Here is an 18,056-nt window from a genome sequence, read left to right as displayed (position 1 = left end):
TATGTGTAGTCTTCACCTCTGCCTATGAGCCACCGTGGCTCATCCCAACGTACAAGGTTTTAGCTTTATATCCTCAGCACTCTATCATTTTTATGAGTATGAAGCATTTGCCTTGAAAAATTATAACTTATTAGTTAGAAATTATGAGTAAATGCAAAAATGTACTAGACTATACTCCGTCCATCATAAGATTGAAGTCAATGTAAACAGCTTACCTATTGGTTACCAATAGGTATATTGAATGGCTCGTCAGGCAGACTATATCTTCACAGCAGCAGCCGGCATGAAAATTAACCAATAGTATTTCTCAAAGGCTAAGTGTATTTGTTCTCACCGACTTCGTTCTTCTAGTGGACGTGGAATAAAAGAAAGTTTGCGTGCACGAAACAAGCAATAATAGAAGCAGCTCACACATTGTTGCCACAAACAGAATGTCAAATTTCCCTTTAGGAGATACAAAATTTCTCTCCTTTCCCAAATTGCCCGTACTTTTAGAAAATAAATTGCAATTGCGGTCACAAAACTTTATTAATCATTGTTATTATTATTACCGGGAGTTGTACTAGGATTGTTACTATTACTTCCACTGTTTCACAGAAGTCATTGTTTCACAGAACCGGAAAGAGAGAAAAAGAAATGAATTATGTTGATTGTTGACTAAATTGTACACTTTGCGAAAAATACGAAATATTACAATGTTTACAAATAATACCTTTATGCTTGCGGCCTTATTACAATTATTTCATAGTAACTATTATATAACTATTGTATACAGTAATGGGAAATTTTAAAATTTTACTATGTTTTGGGGGGTTAAGTAACGCGAGTAATGAAGGGAATATGTGTTTCACAATTCAATCAACATGACTTCCTGATTTTTTTTCTTTCCCTTTTCAGTTAAATCACCCTTCATGTAGCAACACTGAGCTCTTAGACTAGCCGGAATAACACAGCCTATATGGATTCTTTCCCGTTTCAAATGCAGCATGCCCATACCTTATTGGCACAAAGAAAAAAACAACCTGATACCGCCATTGGTTGAAAGCGAACGACTGAGATTCCCAATTGGCGAGATGAACGTTTCGTTGCCCTACTAAGTGTGGTCGGGTCAGAAGATGACCGTCAGGGGCCTTCGAAACTCGGAACTCCCGGTCTGGTAGTGTCCTCCGTACTGGGACATCTGCGCCATGGGGATGAGTCCGGGCACCGGACCCGCCTGCTGGAGCCCGCTTCCGGGAGCACCACCTCCGGGGTAGTAGCTTGCCAATCCGGCACCGCCCATCCCTCCGGAGGAAGTTGAAGATGCGGAGGACGCCGACGATGGCCCGGCGTCGGGGCGCTCCTGCTTGATGTCCGGCGATTCCGTCGGCGTCCTTGTCGCCGACGTTTCCGAGTACACCTTGCCGACGTCGACGTAGCTCCTCTGCTGCTGTTCCGACGAGGACCCGCCGCTGCTGCTGCCCCCGTAGGACTTGCCCGATCCGGACTCCATGTACATCTTCGCCGCTGCGGAAGACTCGAAGTAGGCCTTGGTGATGGCCGACGTGGAGTCCAGGTACCCGCGGCCCATCGTGGGGTCCAGGTAGCTCTTGGGGGAGGAGTCCATGTACTTGGAGGCCGCGGAAGGGTCCGGCGTGTACATGGACATGGCGGCGTGAGCGCTGAGCGAGGAGGCCAGGGTGGATGGAGGCATGTAGGCGGAGCGATACTTGTCCGCTTCCATCGAGTACTTCATCGCGTCCATTGATGACACAACCTGCAAGGAGAAGAAGCGAACACTTATTATCATCATCATCATTATTGTTTATCTTAATAGGGTTACAATTAACCATTATATTATTTATTTTATAACAATATCAATACAATGGACTCTTTTTAATTCCAACTCCAAGGGGACACGAAAAATGTTCGAATTATCTAAAATTCTAATTAAGAAAAACATCATGTCATTAAAGATGGTTTCAAGAGGAATAAACTTCTCTTTGAATTACTGAGCAATTCGAATTATAAATTAGTTCACTGTGTTATACATTGTATAAATATTTATATACATGTTATTCATAAAAATGTAAGTATTAATAAAAATAAGAGATAAGAATTAAAGAACTATCAAAAAATTAACAAAAATTTTTAAAAAAATTACTCTCATAAAAGTTATTGTCAACAATATCAAAATAATTTAAAAATTATTAATCCACAAATTTAACAACAATTCAACAACATACCTTCCATGGCAACTATTATTTAAAAAAAATATTCAAATACTAAGGGAAATTAGAAAATTCAAATCCTTAGTAGCAAGGTGGAGTAAAGTATGTCCAATATATATTTAAGAGCCAGTGTTTTTTTTTTTTCAAATACGTTCTAAGATAGAGCTCCATTTGTTTTTTTAGTCAGACATACATTCTTTCTTTACTCCTGTAAATTTGATAAATTGGAGTTAAGGCTCAGCTAAACTTTTGGCATTCGAATGGGCGGATTTTTTTCAAATTTTCCTCTCCATTCGAAAAACTCCTTGGATATTTCAAAATATGAAAAATTACATACGCTTAGAATTTCTTCTAGAGCATTGACGTGAATTTTCGTGTAGTTTTCTTTCACTGTTGTCTAGATATTATCAATAGTTTAATAGTTTTTTTCATATTTTCAAATATCCAAGAGGTTTTCCGAATGGAGAGGAAAATTTGAAAAAATTCTGGATCTCACAAGACGAAAAGAATGTTTACATTTAGAAACATGCAAAACTATATTAAACGATACTACTTCTAATCTTTAGAAAGAATTTCAAAGATCAATTAAGCACGAATATATCAGAGTAGGCGAATACTGTTCAAGAAGATCTCGCACAATGTTCTTCAAGTACTGCTATACATAGGTGGTGCTATCGTGTCGCAGACCTAATGACTCGGCACTCGCTTGCTCATGTCCCCCAAAAGGACTGCGTTGAGGTACACACTTGACCAGATTAAATAAACGAAATGAAATATGTTTATGAACCCATATACGTTGTGTTTGAGAATGACAGACACACAAGGGAAAATGGAACTTACTCTGTCCGGGCACGCAGAGTCTCGAACCCCCTCTCTCTCAACACCTCCAGCTCTCCTCTCTCTCAAAGCAATCTGACCTTTTTCCGATCACTGCCGGCCCTTTTTGTCCTGTCGTACTTCGCAATTGCATTGCGTTCATCCCGGCAGTGACCGGACATTTACGTAAGAAACTCCTGTCTCATCGTCTTTGAGTTGCGAGACTCATACCTGCACGGATAGACATTCAACACTATTCAAAAAAGTTTGAAGTTGACTACATTCATCGGGATTATAACTACAGCTTTGTGTGGAAACAGAACCACGGAAATTTTGTGCCACGCCCGGAAACCGAACCGAGAAAATTGTGATTCACAGCCTTAGCCATTGGACTAAGGATGAGGCTGCACATGGTCCCATGAGAACTGAACAATTGCTGTTGCTATCCAACACGTTTTTCAGACTCTGAATGCGGGACGCTTTACTCCCATTGAAAAGACAATCTGAGCGCCTCCCCCGCCAATCAACAAGTGAATGGGGATATATATGGGATCCACCGAGCCGAGATAAATGGATATTGAAGATCTCGGCGACAAATTTGCACCCCCGGGGACATATGTCTTTCCCTCGCCCACACTGCTGGCTACCCTCTGGAGAGCGACATCAAGAGATGTGGCAGGGGGGGATGGGGGTGATGAAATCTATCGACACTTCCCTCCCTGGTGGCGCTAAACGCCCTTTCTCGTTAGGGGAACCCCCCTTCTGATGAACGCAGTGATTACTGCTGATTGAATCATGTTGTTGGAAACCCGAGGGAATCAACTGTCCCGAAAACAGTTTCAAAATAATTTAGGCGGTGTGTCTCGTTGAGTGTACTGCGTGAAAAGGGTGTGTGTAGTAATCTGCGAATATTCCTTTTTTTTTCAAACTTTTTAAGGGTCAAATGCTTGTGGTTACGTTTTGTATATTTTGTACAAATCTTCCATGCCATTTCTGTATGTATCTTTCTTATTTACGTTGCAACAATGAAGATGAATGATGACGATACGAAATGAGACTTGGCATCTTGTCATCGCATAAACAACTCGTTTGTTTGACGCCTCGTTTCGACGCTACGTGTCCTCCAAAATGTTTTTTTCCTAAGTATGCGCACCAAGGGTCACAGATTCATAATTGCCACCAGTGTATTAATTTTGCAATTACTACAAACAAAATTTATGACATATCGATAAATGCTTGTGATCAGGCATTCAATAACATAACTGTTTTTCTATAATCTTTTCTATATCAAAAACACCGTTGTTAATTTATTTTGTAATTAATTTTTTATATACACCCTTGAACAAAAATCTTTTAAAGCTTGAGGAAAGGTTTAGCCGTAAAGTTTGTCCTTTGTGACCTCCCACATAAAGATCTGATATTTGGAATTTTGCAAAAACGTGGAAGCATTGAGTGGTCAAACATGAAAACATGCTGGTTCCTGCATTATGCATCAAATTTTTCGATCTAACGCATGTTTTAGTTTGGTTATTGACTTGCAAAATAATTGGCTTTGCTTCCGTTTTCGACTGTGCAAATAATGAGCTCTCTGCTGCTTTCTTTGGGGGGGGGGGCACAAGTTGGGCACTAATATATACAGTTGGTACATTTACTTCATTTCTTGGTATGACGACGTGGCTGAAATTGCAAATTGATGGAACATACGTTCGATTAAAACAGTTTAAGAATCACAGAAGATACACAGGGTGTCCAACTTTACAATTTCAAGTTTTAATAACTCCAATTCTAAGTCACGTATTTCCACGCTGTTTGCTGGACATGAAAGTTTTCCTTCTGTTGAAGGTGACTCATTGTGATTGACCATGTGGACGCCACAGTGTTTTAGTTAATTGATTGATTTGCTTTATTTTACTTCGCTTTTTGTGCCACTTTTGGCTAATTGCGAAGATGGGGATGAGTGATGATATGATGAAATTGGTGAATGGACACTCACAACATACTGGCGTTCGTAGCGCGGTGTGATAACCACTCCGCCAAGGCTGCCGGTCCGTGTCTTAGTTCATATAGACTAAATTAGACACACAGGCACAGCGCAGCTTTCAGACTACGTATGTATGAACTACTTCATCCTGTGGGGTTACATGAAGGATTCTGCGTACCGTACAAACATTGTGGATCTCACTGAACTCAAGCAACGAACCATCGATGGTTCCACACCATCACAGATGACATGTTACAGAGTACATGGGCGGAAATTGAATTTCGGCTGGATGTGTTTCGTGCAACCAACGGTGCTTACACTGAGGTGTGAGGACTTTATGAGTTTCTGCATCATGTACAACAAAGAGCGTATATAACTTAGAATTGGAGTTATTAAAACTTTAAATTCTTGGACACCCTATAGAACAACTGAATAAGCAACAAGAACTGATCGTTCATGAAGATATAAAGACCAATAGTTTCTACTCGCATCGTCCCCGAAAAAGGAAACCCCAGCATTTGCCCCCAACTTGAATTTCTTGGGTAGAAACCACCGCAACGGTTCCCGCAAGTTGAAATGCCAGCAGAATGGGCATTGTTCGCTCCCAGAAGGGGTAACAACCATTTTCTCACACGTCCAAGTAACGGTTGGTATAATTTCAGCCTTTCCTTTGACACCGCGAGCCATTTCAGCACTCGATTTCTTTCACTCCCCTTTACAGCAATACGGATCGTTGTAGGGACCGGAGACATAGAAGTATATCGAAGGGACCGTTTGGGAATTGCCATATACCTTCCGTCATTCTGCCTCTGTGAACCTGAGGAGCTCAATTCCGCAAACCATTTAACAAGTCCCTATGTACGGGGAAACAGGGAACAGTTTTCAAAGTCTCCTGTGCTGAGGGAATTGCTTCTCGTAGGTATCAAAGCGTTTACATGTCGCCTATCGATCCCACACCCCTTTTTTTTAAAGGGAAGGGGATTAATAGCTGAGGGGGGAGGAGGGTTTCGACTCTCCAGACCTGAGAGAGAGAGAGCGTCAGTTTGACTCAACCAATCTTCTCCGAAAAGCCTGCCGAAGAAAACGTGCAAATAGCTGTTTGGATCTGACGTCCGGATACCACCAAATGCTCGGTTTTCCGAGCGAGCGTGTAACAGTTAAGGGGGGGGGGTGTCGCTCTTTCAAATCTTTGTCGGTTGTCGTTTACTCGACTCCCTCGCACTTGTCAAATGTTACAGGTCTCTTTACCGACGCTTGACAGCTCCCATGAACCTGTTGCTTATTGATATCGTTCCCCAGAGGCGGTGAGGTGACTCTTAGGAAGAAATTATTCCTGTGGAAGTGGAAGGGTTGTTTAATAATAAAAGAATCTGTAAATACCCAAAAAATACTTCAAATACGAAAACTAGATTCTGTACTTCTGGAATATTTCTACCTTCGGAAAAAATGCGAACCAAGATGAGATAACCACCATAACACTGCTGTCGTCGAATTTTTAACTCGAAGGGAGCGTGGGTGATGCAATCAGGTGATTGCCATGTAATCCTTCCCTTACGTTGCCAAAATGTGCGGGAATTCTTCAGCACATCATCGCCACCTTTATACAGTATGAAGTGTTCCTATCATACTGAAAGCTTTGGTTTGATTGTGTTTATGCTATTTTGCGTCTCGTTTCTGTCATTTTTGGCTAATCGCAAAAATGAAATTGATGAAGGGACACATAGAAATAACACCCATGTCCAAGGCAGATTCGAAATCAGGCATCTGGCATCGTAGCGCACTATGCTAACCACTCCACCACGTAAATCGGCTCATCATGAAATAGAAAACAATACAGAGGTAGAGACGTATAATATTTAACGTGGTTGAAGTTTCTGAGAACGTATACATATGGCAACACGGGAGCACGTGGCCACAAGAAATGAGGAAGCAAGAGTGGAAAACAAATGACTGCACACTTTAGTTTCGTATTTTGACGTGGTTCTTATCTTGGGTGATATATACAGTATTCCCCTTAGCACCACTGCTTCAAGGACGGGCTCGTCTGTACCTTTGGCCGCCGCCAAGGATGCTGTATCAAATTTTCGAAAACCGCTGCAATATTCCACAATCTGAAAAATTACATCAGCTTAGAATTCCTTCTGGAGCATTGACCTGAATTTTCACGTGGTTTGCTTTCGCTGTTGTCTAGATATTTTCAATAGTTTAATAGACTTACGTAATCACGAAACTATTGAAAATATCTAGACAACAGCGAAAGCAAACCACGTGAAAATTCATGTCAATGCCGTTCCGGTTTAGTCTGGTCCTTCTCTTTAAATAATGCACTCACATACGCTTGCCGTATTTGATGAATTTGCATAAAATAAAGAATTCATAATATTGGTAAGATATATTTACACTATCCATATTGTACAACAATTTATGTCGCTTTTCAAAAGAAATGCCAGTGGCAACCGTGAATCTTTGTCACGTGGCTGAATGCATACACATGAGCCCCGTCTAGGTGGCTGCATTTTTTGACTCGCTTTGCACCGGCGTGTAGTTGGTTGCACGGTGCAACACCGAGTCGTCTAGTTCGTTGATTTGGAGTGAAGTAGTGTATTTGGTATCTGCACCATCTGCACTACATTTCGGACCGGTGTATGTGTGGTGTATGGTCACGTGGTGCGTGCCAACTATACCGCGTTTGTTAGAACCTGTCCCTTTTCCCGCGTTAGCGATCGCTCGACAGTTTCGGTGCCAATGAGAAACGAGGAAAAAATCGTCTACTGGACAGCGAGGAGCGAATGGAAGCCAGAAGAGAGGCGCTTACGTAGACGCTGTTGCGACGTTGCGTATTTTAATTGGCTGCCTGGCTTTGACTTTCCCCAGCACGGAGAAAAGCCAGCGACCAGCTAGCGCGGGAACCGGGACAGGTTGTAACAAACGCGGTATAATCAAATGACCGTTTAAAGCAGCAGACAACTATTTGTTGAATCTTCTGAACTTGAACACCGCTTTCCGTCTAGTTGGTTGAACGTCATGTCCTTGCACCATCCTGACACTGGATACACCTGCACTGCACCGAGTGTCAAAAAGTGCAGCCAACTATATTCCTTTTCCGGAATGTCTGGAGTAAGAGAACGCGGACGCTTCCTTAGCGCACGTTGTAGGGGAATTCTGCATTCTACACCCTTCCCCACCTAGTCTGGCCCCGCCCACAAGCTTTCGCCTCTGCGCGTAGCTACTCCCGACATTCCGGAAAAGGAATATAGACGGGGCTATTGTATAGCAAATTCAGTTTCCCAGAAATTAAATGTGTCTACTATGTATGTAGGCCAGAAAGCTAGTCCATGCAATATGAAAGATGCAAAAGCAATATTTGAAAGTATAAAACTGTGCTTTTACACTACACTTCTACTGCTAGTAGTAGTAGTAGTAAATAATAAAATAAATAACCGTGGGGTAACATCCCATGAGGGCCAGGGCCTATCTACCTATCGAATCTCGGCCTTATTCCCACCTGCCCTGGTGGAAGATCATCCAACCAGTTACGGTATGGCGTCTGGTCAGCACGACGAACCCCCAGTCGTTGTTACAGGAATCCATAACCGAGTTACGCTACTCATTCGTAGCTCCCCAATTTCCTCACGATGGTGGGTGGCCACCGGTCCCATACACAGGCCGAAATCTCAGGAGACAAGTTGTTACCCTTCACCCAAGAGACTCGAACCTGCGGCATCCCGTAGCCGGCGCCCAAAGCATGACGCCTTAAGCTTGAAGCTTAACGCCCACTGAGAGGCGGGAAAATGGGGCAACAGAACTTCTGTTGTCTGCTTCCATTGAAATCGAATGGTGTAACACCCACTACAGGGAAACGCACGGAATTTCCGGCTAGAAGTCTGTAAGGAATTAAATGTTATCTGACTTTGTACACGTTCATAATGTATTGTTGGTATTGTTATACGCAATAATGAAAAGGTTTCAGGCACTGAAAATCGAATCCAAGACCTAGACTACAGGTCGAAAAACTTATTACATGAATAAAGTAATACACACCAGCAAAATCAGTGGTGGCCATTACCAGTTTTGGGCCCTCTGCAAACTGATTGAGGCGGCCCTATTTAAATCTCAAATCTGAAATGGCTACTTGTTAAATTAGAAACGGACTCCTCTACAACGGTTAAAAAAAACAAGATATTGCTTGCCCTTCCATCTACCGGCAATAAAGTAAAACTCCCTTCTCGTTATTCCGACACGTCACTTCCTGATGTTATCCTGAGCGTAATTAAGCGTTGAGTATGGACATAGCAACGAGCTCGACCCTTGAACTCGTGGCCTCTTCATCTTTCTGGGAGGCACATTATTCACACCAGCCAACCCATTTATTTCGCGCTCGACGTAGCAAATATCGGGAATTAACGAAATCTTCACGCAGCTTACTTTCGATCGCTGACGTCACTCTTCAGGGGGTTCCGAGTGCCTGCGACAGTCGACTGTTTCAGCGGTAGGGGAAAGTGGTAGAAGACTAATTTGAAACAGAAGTCAGAATAATTTTTGCCACCTCTTGCATCCTCTAAAGCGGTGATGTATATATTGCATGAATTTGTAACGCAGTAAATTAAGAATTAGTTTCAATATTTGTTACCGTTACGATGCGATGATTCCATTGTTAATCTGTGGTCTTGATATATTTGTAAGGAATGGTGGGAGTTATGAACCCCACGAGCCATCTGGACACGCCACTGTTATATTGTTATCAGATATACTTTGCACTGATACAAACCACAGCAAACATTTTAAAAGAATTTATTCAGCATCCAAATTAAGAAACATTGCTGACGTTGGTTGTTTTTATGTATGAAGTGTGACAAATCAAGAATCGAACATAAATTTATAATTACATAATACTAAAAATGTGGTCGTTTTAAAGTTTCCGGTAGATGGCAGAATTATAGAATTAAAAATGCGACACTTCCATATTTTTAATAACAATCAAATTAGGCTCTCTTCACTAAAAGAAAAGGGATCAATTTCACTCCTACGCAAGAAGTAAGTCTCCGTATTTGTTAACTATTCATTGTAATGTGTTATTTATACAAGTAAAATATACCGCGAGCAAGTAAGAGAACACAGCAAACATTAGTGAAGAATTTATTAGGTGTATATAAGACGAAATACTATGCTAGTTTTAAATTGTGTTAAGTATAAATTTTGCCTATATTAAGATAAAAACCTTACTTATCATGCAAATTATGATCATATACTGAAAATTTAATGTTAATTTTTCAACATTTCCGGTAGATGACAGAAGCTTATAAATTAAAAATCAACATCTTTCTTTCCGATTTCTATTTATTCTCAAATTAGTTTATTGAAAACAAGTATGGAATATTTTCTATGAAAATATATTTCCGTAAGACTGCATTTCGTTCTAATGTTGGACGAACAGTGTTTCCGCTATCCAATATTTGTAAATATACGTATGTGCCTTCAATTTGCAAGCGTGTGTATGTAGTGAAAGTTTAAATTAAGAAGAGCCGTGAATTTTTGTTTAGATTCGGTATTCCTGGGATTCCATTTCTACATTAGAGGTAATGATAGCCTATATATAATTCCGCCTAAAATTACACTAATTAGATTTTAGGTGAGTCGGGATACACTTTGTACACGTCCCTGTTTCGTACACATCCAATATAATAACAAAGTGAGATGGAATGAGGTTTTTAGATTATTAAACATGCTGTTATTACTATATGTATTGGGTTGATGCAAAAGTTCGTAGCGTTTGTGTTTGGTATGGCAACACTGCGGTGTTAGGAGCTCAGGAAATAGGTTGGGTATTCCACATCCTCCTTACTCCCCGATCTTGCGCCTTCGGATTGCTACCTTTTCAGCTCTCAATCCATCAATCTTCAAGGAAGCTCCTTTGGTGACGAAAATGCTCTTCAAACTTGGCTTGACGACACTCTTAACCCCGAATAAGCTGATTTTTTTCATGCGTTGAATTGAAAAACTACCCCAGCGTTGGTAGACAGTCATACATTGATTGATTGATTTGGTGTGTTTTAAGTCCACTTTATGCACAGTAAGGCTAATCGGAACTGGGCCTACAGTTTAAAGTGGAGGCCTCCCCCATGGCGCAGTGAAGGGGTCCGGGTTCGATACCCGGTGGAGGCACAAGTGGTTCCGATCCCACTTTAAACTGTAGGTCCAGTCCCAATTAGCCTTACTGTGCTAAAAATTGAAAAATTGCTTCAACTAGGTATTAGAATCAACATAATAACACACGAAAAACATTCTCCTTGTATGTCCAAATGCTCAGTTATGCGCAGGCGTAACAACCTAATACTTTTCGTTTAGTATTATTAGTGTGGCCGCGGTAGCTCAATCGGTAACGCGTTTGACTACCATGCTAAAGGTCCCGGGTTCGATCCCCGGCCGGTTCAAATCCGGGAACTTTTCTAACGGTAGAAGCGGCCCCGGCGCTCACCCAGCGTCGAATAACATGGGTACCTGGGGGAAACCCTGGGGGGTAAAGGCGGTCAGGGGCGTGATGCTGATCACATCACCCCCACTCACGACCGGATCAAGAAAGTGTGGGGCGTTACCCCACACCCCCTATACGCCTTCATGGCGTAGTGCTATGCACAGGGGAACACTTTACCTTTTTTTACCTTTTTAGTATTATTAGTACAACTGCACAAAACTTTTCAACGTCAGGTCTTTTTCTTCATATTTTTAAAACTAATTTAGGTAACATTTAGAACCAATAAAAAAGTTTTGTAGATATCGATGTAAGAAACCAGGTTGCCAACTCACAAGAAATCAGGTTGCCAACTCCAGAATCACCATCATCATCTCACTGATATAAATAATTTTGTTTACAATTTCTGATCGATTTTTCTCCTGTATTTTATTCTCTAGACTTCAGGCTTCGCAGGTAGCCTAGCTATCCTAGAATATACGCTCCTAGCTATTATAAGCTACAGCCTAGAGGCCACACAAAAATGAGGCGCTGAAGGGGTAGAAGTGATAAAGACAGTCGACTATAAAAAATTCTTAATATGATGATAATATCAAAATGAAACAGCATGTCAAGTCCTTTTACATGCTTATTTCATTAAAGAAGGTAGAAGAAAGAAATTTCTAGCGTTTTAATAATAAAAATAAATAATAATGTCGCAGGGCCGAAATTTTATAAATCCTCAACTGATCGTCACAATCAGCCAGAAGTTACAAAGATAAAAGGTCTAGCAAGCAGCCGTAAGATGGCTCTGGCGTCGGGTGTTACGTGTGCATCGAACAAGCCAAATCGTTGCGTCATATTCCGCACGTCTCGTGTACACTGGCCCTAATAAGAAATTAACTGTCTGTGGTTACTGCAGGGAGATGTGAAAATTAAGTTCTTTTACAGGACGCTGCAAGCGGATACGTGTCCAACGACGCTGCAGAAGATCGTAAATCAATGCTGGCGTGTGTGATGCCGTGCGAAGTCACGTGACCCTGAGGTGGAGTTAACGCGGCCCCGTAAAGCGAGTCCCTCGCCCACGTGAGCTTCTCAAAGGCTTCTTCAGAGCCAAGACGCCATTTTCGTTTCTTGCCGCGATGATCGAGGGGAGAGCAGGGGGCAGCTCTAGCGAGACGTGGAAGGATGGGGGAGGGGCGGGGGAAGGCGGGGTGGTGCTTGAGCGAGAGACATCATATCGAGTCTCGGGTCACGTGGTCTTGCATCGAGTAGGAGGGAGCCAACGGAAGCCCATAGTGTTTTGTTTCAGGACGAAATTGTCGGTCGGGTCAATAAAAACACTATCCAGGATGCGAAATCCTGGAAGGGGGCAACCCCACCAATAATTTCCCGGGGGGGGGAGTTTTTTTTACAGCAAAGATAAGCAATTAGTTTTAACTTTAAATACACGTTAGTAGATACTATTTAAGGATAATATCGAAAAAAGACACAAAAGAACGGAGGTAATAATGTTGCTCTGTGTGTGTTTGTGAGTGTTGCATGCTCTCTCTCTCTCTCTCTCTCTCTTACTCTTTTTCGAAACAAAACACCGTTACAGTTGTGCTCTTTTCGAAACGAAATTCCGTTTAGTTTATTGTTTTTTTAATAATTAATTACTTCTGTCTGTAATTTGATATCACATAATTTTAATACTAAAGCCAAAACTCCCAGAATGTCGTGTTTGTACTGCAAACAGGCTGTACGTACTTTTTATGTACAGTGGAACCACAACCCCCTAAATACGTACTTCCTGTCCTTCAAAGCCGTATGATTCCAATATAATGATCCCAATCAAATATGGTCAAATAAGTTCAGAGGAAATTATACAACAAATGCTAAACGAGTAAATTTTCATTATTTAATTTTCGTACCTAATAAGGCTTTCGGGTAGGGGGTGGGGTCCAGAACCCCTAAATACATCCTTCGTGTCCTTCAAAGCTCTACAATTCCAATATAATCCTTGTCTTACAATAAGTTCAGAGGAAATTAGACAACAACGACTAAAGAAATATATTTTTTTCATTATTTAATTTAAGTACTTGATAAATCTTTCGGGTTTTCCGGACCCCCTAGTCCCCCTAAATACGCCCTTGGTAACCCCTCCCTTTCGAAAATCCTGGGCACGCCAATGGGCTGAGCCGTTACCACTTTGAACTGATGCCCCTTATAACCGATTCCCACCAATACCGATACCAATGCTTGAGAATTGTAATAATTTAAAAAATCAGACTTCGAACGTGCTTTCCTCGATATCATTGCCATATTTCGCGAATTCTACCAATTCTGGGAATATTAGTGGATGCAGGCACCAGGCAGTGGCGTGGCCAAGGGGGTGTTGGAGGGGTTCATAAACCTCCCTTTGGCTCAGTATTCCTAAAATAAAAGGCAGGTAAATATGAGGTAAAGATGGCAAAAAAACTGTTGACTCCTACGAAATATACGTAACACACTACCCCATTTTTTAAAATAATCTTGGGCACGCCACTGACAGCAGTTCGCCAGTTCTGGGGACTAACCGTAGCGAAATTTCCCGGAAATCTTCACAAACCTAAAAACAAGCACAGGATTGGATTATTTTTGTTTTAAGTTCACTTTATGCATAGAAAGGAAAATCGGGACTGGGCCTACAGTTTAAAGTGGGATCCGAATCACTATGTGCTTCCAACGGGTATCGAACCCGGGACCTCTGGATTACAAGGCCACGATATTACCACTACGTCATCGGGAAGCCTACTAGCGCAGGTATGAAGAGATCTATTTATAAATGGTATAAATAGTATTTTAAATGTTCAAATGGGATTTGATTAACAAATACAGTGTAGGGTAAATGTTGGTATTATCGTGATATAGGTAATATCGTGATAGTTTTGTATTGACGAATCCTGGTCAACACGTGTGTTTCTGCCTGGCGTCATTTTGCTCACTTACTGGCAGCACCTTTACGAAACACGTACGAACCACTGGCAGTTTCTCGCACTCGAGGTTATTTCGTGATACGTCAATACAAAACTATCACGATATTACCTATATCACGATAATACCAACCTTTACCTATATATAATCTGATATAAAAAATATCTCCAGCCTTCATGGCTTATCGTTTTACTAAATCATTATACCAATATGTTTATGAAAGTAGGACAATGTTTACATTATTGGGTACTATATCTATGTTTTAATTTTATAATAAAAAAATCAAGAACTGCAAAGAAAGGTGACTTGGTAACATATGACATGGTGAATAACATTAGTAACTAAAACAGAGAGCCTATAGCTCTCAAACCAGGAAAGGGATGGTCCAGTTATTTTCGAAACTGTCCAACTGACTGCGTGTTTCGCTAGCGAGCCTACCAACGCTGTAGTGCCATATGTGCTGGGTAGAGATGGCGTCAGCGTCTCGCTCGTTGTTTGGATGCTTTGAGCAGACCAGTACCCAGGATTATTCTGAGAGAGGGACAAATCCGAATATATATAAAGGGTTTTCCAATACGAGTGATATGATTTTGAAATGAACTGGCAACTATGCTTCAAATGTTATAACTGTCACTAGTTGTCATTTGTGTTTAGTATACTGTGACAATAATATTCATCATAGCTAAATACAAGCTTCAAGAACGTTTGGTTATTATCAAAAAAAAAAAATGAAAATATGGTCCACATAATCGCCCTTCTGTGCTTGCTATTCGCCGAATCGTTGAAAAGTTTGAAAGGAATTTTACTCTTCATGATGCTAAAATACCAACAAGAGGATTGAAATTGAATTGGAGGACATGTTGTTCCAACAAGACGGTGCCACCTGTCACACTGCTGATACCACTATCGACGTATTGCAGGAACAGTTTGGTGAAAGGATAATTTCCAGAAATGCAACTGTTAGTTGGCCTCCAAGAAGTTGTGATTTAACTCCTTTAGATTGATTTTTGTGGGGTTATTTGAAATCTATAGTCTATGCAAACAGACAACGAACCCTTGATGTATTAAGATTGAACATCGAACGCTGCATTCGTGACATTAGGCCCGACCGCCGGAGTTATTGCACAAAGTCATCGAAAATTGGGTTCATCGAATTCACTCGTGTGCACGAAGTAGAGGTGGACACTTAAATCATGTGTTATTCAAAACATAATGTAATAAACTATGCTTCAAAATAATATAAAAAGTTTGGCTGTATCTGAAATAGTTTTTATTTTATTTAATTGTAAAATCATATCGTTCTCGTGTTTTAGCTTCATTTTGTATATGTTGTTATAATGCCATCAGAACATGTGGAACAAAGAGAAGATCAGAAATGCTGTGAGGTTCATTGAATTACGATATTTTGCGTTGCTTCTCTGCCAAGTTTGTCTAATCGCGACGATGAGGATGAGCGATAATATGATGAAATTAATGAAGGAACACGCTCACAAAGAACACCTATGACCAGGCTGGGATTCGAACTCTGAACACGTGGCGTCGTAGCGAGCTGTGCTAACCACTCCGCCACTGTGGTCTGCGAAATTCTGTTGGGCATTAGATGTGAACACCAATGCTATTGTAATACTACAGCTAGAGCTAAAAGTACATTTGTAGTGTTGTAAAGGTCCAAATTAACGGGAAAAATTCAACTCACCGATACAACCCCCCTCCCCCTCTCATTCCCACAATCAGCCACACATTCGCTTACAGACAAAGGTGTCACACGATGTACAACTTGGTTGGTTGTTTGGTTGATTTGGTGTTTTAAGTCCACTTTATGCACAGTAAGGCTAATTGGGACTGGACCTAGAGTTTAAAGTGGGATCCGAACCACTATGTGCCTCCACCGGGTATCGAACACGGGACCCCTTGATTACAAGGCAATGATGTTACCGCTGCGCCATCGGGGAGGCCCATTGACGTACAACTTGCTGCTTATTGTTTACATTCAATTCTCCGAAGTATTCGAGTAGCTCAGTGTTCCGCAAATTAACAATGTTTCCAAATTTCCTTTAATTGTCTTATACCAGCATGAATGAACAGCCATGATAATTCTATGTTTAGAAAATAATATCTTTATGAATTAAATAATAAATATTAGCAATTATTATTATAATAAAGAACATATCTAAATTTGAGTTTTTTTAACAAAAATAGAGATTTTCGCTTCACAACTGCAGCTAAAAAAAAAGGTCGGCAGAGACATTAAAAGGAATTGACTGTCGCGACTAAATGGGTAAATGTGGTAGCTTTGCATTGATGATTATAAAACTAAAACTACCTAATATTGTGGACCGCAGACTTCTGTAGCTGCATCTCTACACAACAAAAACATTCATTTATGCAAGGATGAAATTGCAATTTTTATAAATTTGAAAAATCGTTGATGTTATTTTCGTAGCTTTTTATAGGTTCACATTTGAATATTTCATATTAAATTTAATGAAGGCAGTAATGGAAAAGTGTCAAAGAAATTCTGAAAGAAATGTAGTCATATTTGAAGTTCCAACATGTGCTACCATCTAGCGTCAGTTTTCTTACCTGAGCAGGCGAGGATAATCCCGACATGGCCGACTGTTGGGCAGCGGCTGCCGCGGCTGCAGCCGCCATGCTGGCTGCGCTCAGAGATCCGTAGGCGGCCGCCGGGCTGTAGTAGGACCCCACCTGGCTCATTTGGCTCGCCATTCCTGAAACAATAAGAACGAAATCATTGTATGAGGAAAATCACCTATTGATCGAAATAGACTTCGATATTTCAGACCCATTTGAAGACAAAATACTTAACGTTTAGGCGCCATTTGAAGACAAATACTTAACTTTTAGGCGCCATTTGACGACAAGTACTTAATGTTTAACCGCCATTTGACGACAAGTACTTAACGTTTAGGCGCCATTTGACGACAAATTACTTAACATTTAGGCGCCATTTGACGACAAATTACTTAACATTTAGGCGCCATTTGACGACAAATGCTTAACATTTAGGTGCCAATTGACGACGAATACTTAACGTTTAGACGTCATATGACGACAAATGAAGACAAAAATTGGTAAACGCTGTAAGTGCCACAATAATTCAAACACCGTTTTCCACGTTAAACTGTGAAATGTACCATGCTTTATAAAGTGGTAAACGTGAAATGTGGCTGGTAGCCCTCTAAGTAGTTCAAAGGGCGTGTAAAGAGGTCACTAGTGTGCACGTTCTTATGGGCTGATGTGCGGAACGATGCGATTTCCCAACACTTTCGCTTTTGGCACTTACAACGTTTACCACTTTTAGTCTTAACGTTTAGGGGACATTTAGCGACCAATGCTTGCCGTTTAGGTGCTATTTGACGACTAATGCTTTACCATTGGACAACTCTTGGTACATAGGAGAACTCGCCCCCCCAAAAGAAAAGAAGAATGCAGATTTATTAAAATTTACAAGTTAATGTTAGATTTTATTAACTTCCTCGGGCCTGAGAAACAAAGTAATGAGTATTTTTAATGAGTTCGCAATTTTAACAGTTATTTCGCAAAATAGTCTTGGATGCTATTTTTATGAGATAGGAAATTTGTTAATTCTGACTTTCCCGTCCCCATCCCCCCAAAGTTGAAGCCC

At 40.9% G+C, this 18,056-nt stretch overlaps 1 protein-coding gene across 1 annotated transcript in view; it reads right to left on the bottom strand.

Moving 5' to 3' along the window:
- Positions 1–698: 698 nt before the first annotated feature.
- LOC145988404 (uncharacterized) overlaps positions 699–18,056 on the bottom strand; it is a 96,822-nt gene continuing 79,464 nt past the window's right edge. Inside the window, exons 4-5 of the mRNA XM_083123285.1 lie at positions 16,994–17,139; positions 699–1,756 (exon numbers count right to left, since the gene is read on the bottom strand). Coding sequence (XP_082979411.1) covers positions 1,109–1,756; positions 16,994–17,139 — 794 coding nt within the window. The 3' untranslated portion in view covers positions 699–1,108. The remainder of the gene's footprint in view (positions 1,757–16,993; positions 17,140–18,056) is intronic.

Source organism: Lepisma saccharinum, chromosome 5 (assembly GCF_977018435.1).
Source record: "Lepisma saccharinum chromosome 5, izLepSacc3.1, whole genome shotgun sequence".
In the NCBI taxonomy this organism is placed as follows: domain Eukaryota; kingdom Metazoa; phylum Arthropoda; class Insecta; order Zygentoma; family Lepismatidae; genus Lepisma; species Lepisma saccharinum.
Note: the sequence above shows the minus strand (reverse complement) of the source record. Positions and strands in the feature narration are given on the sequence as shown.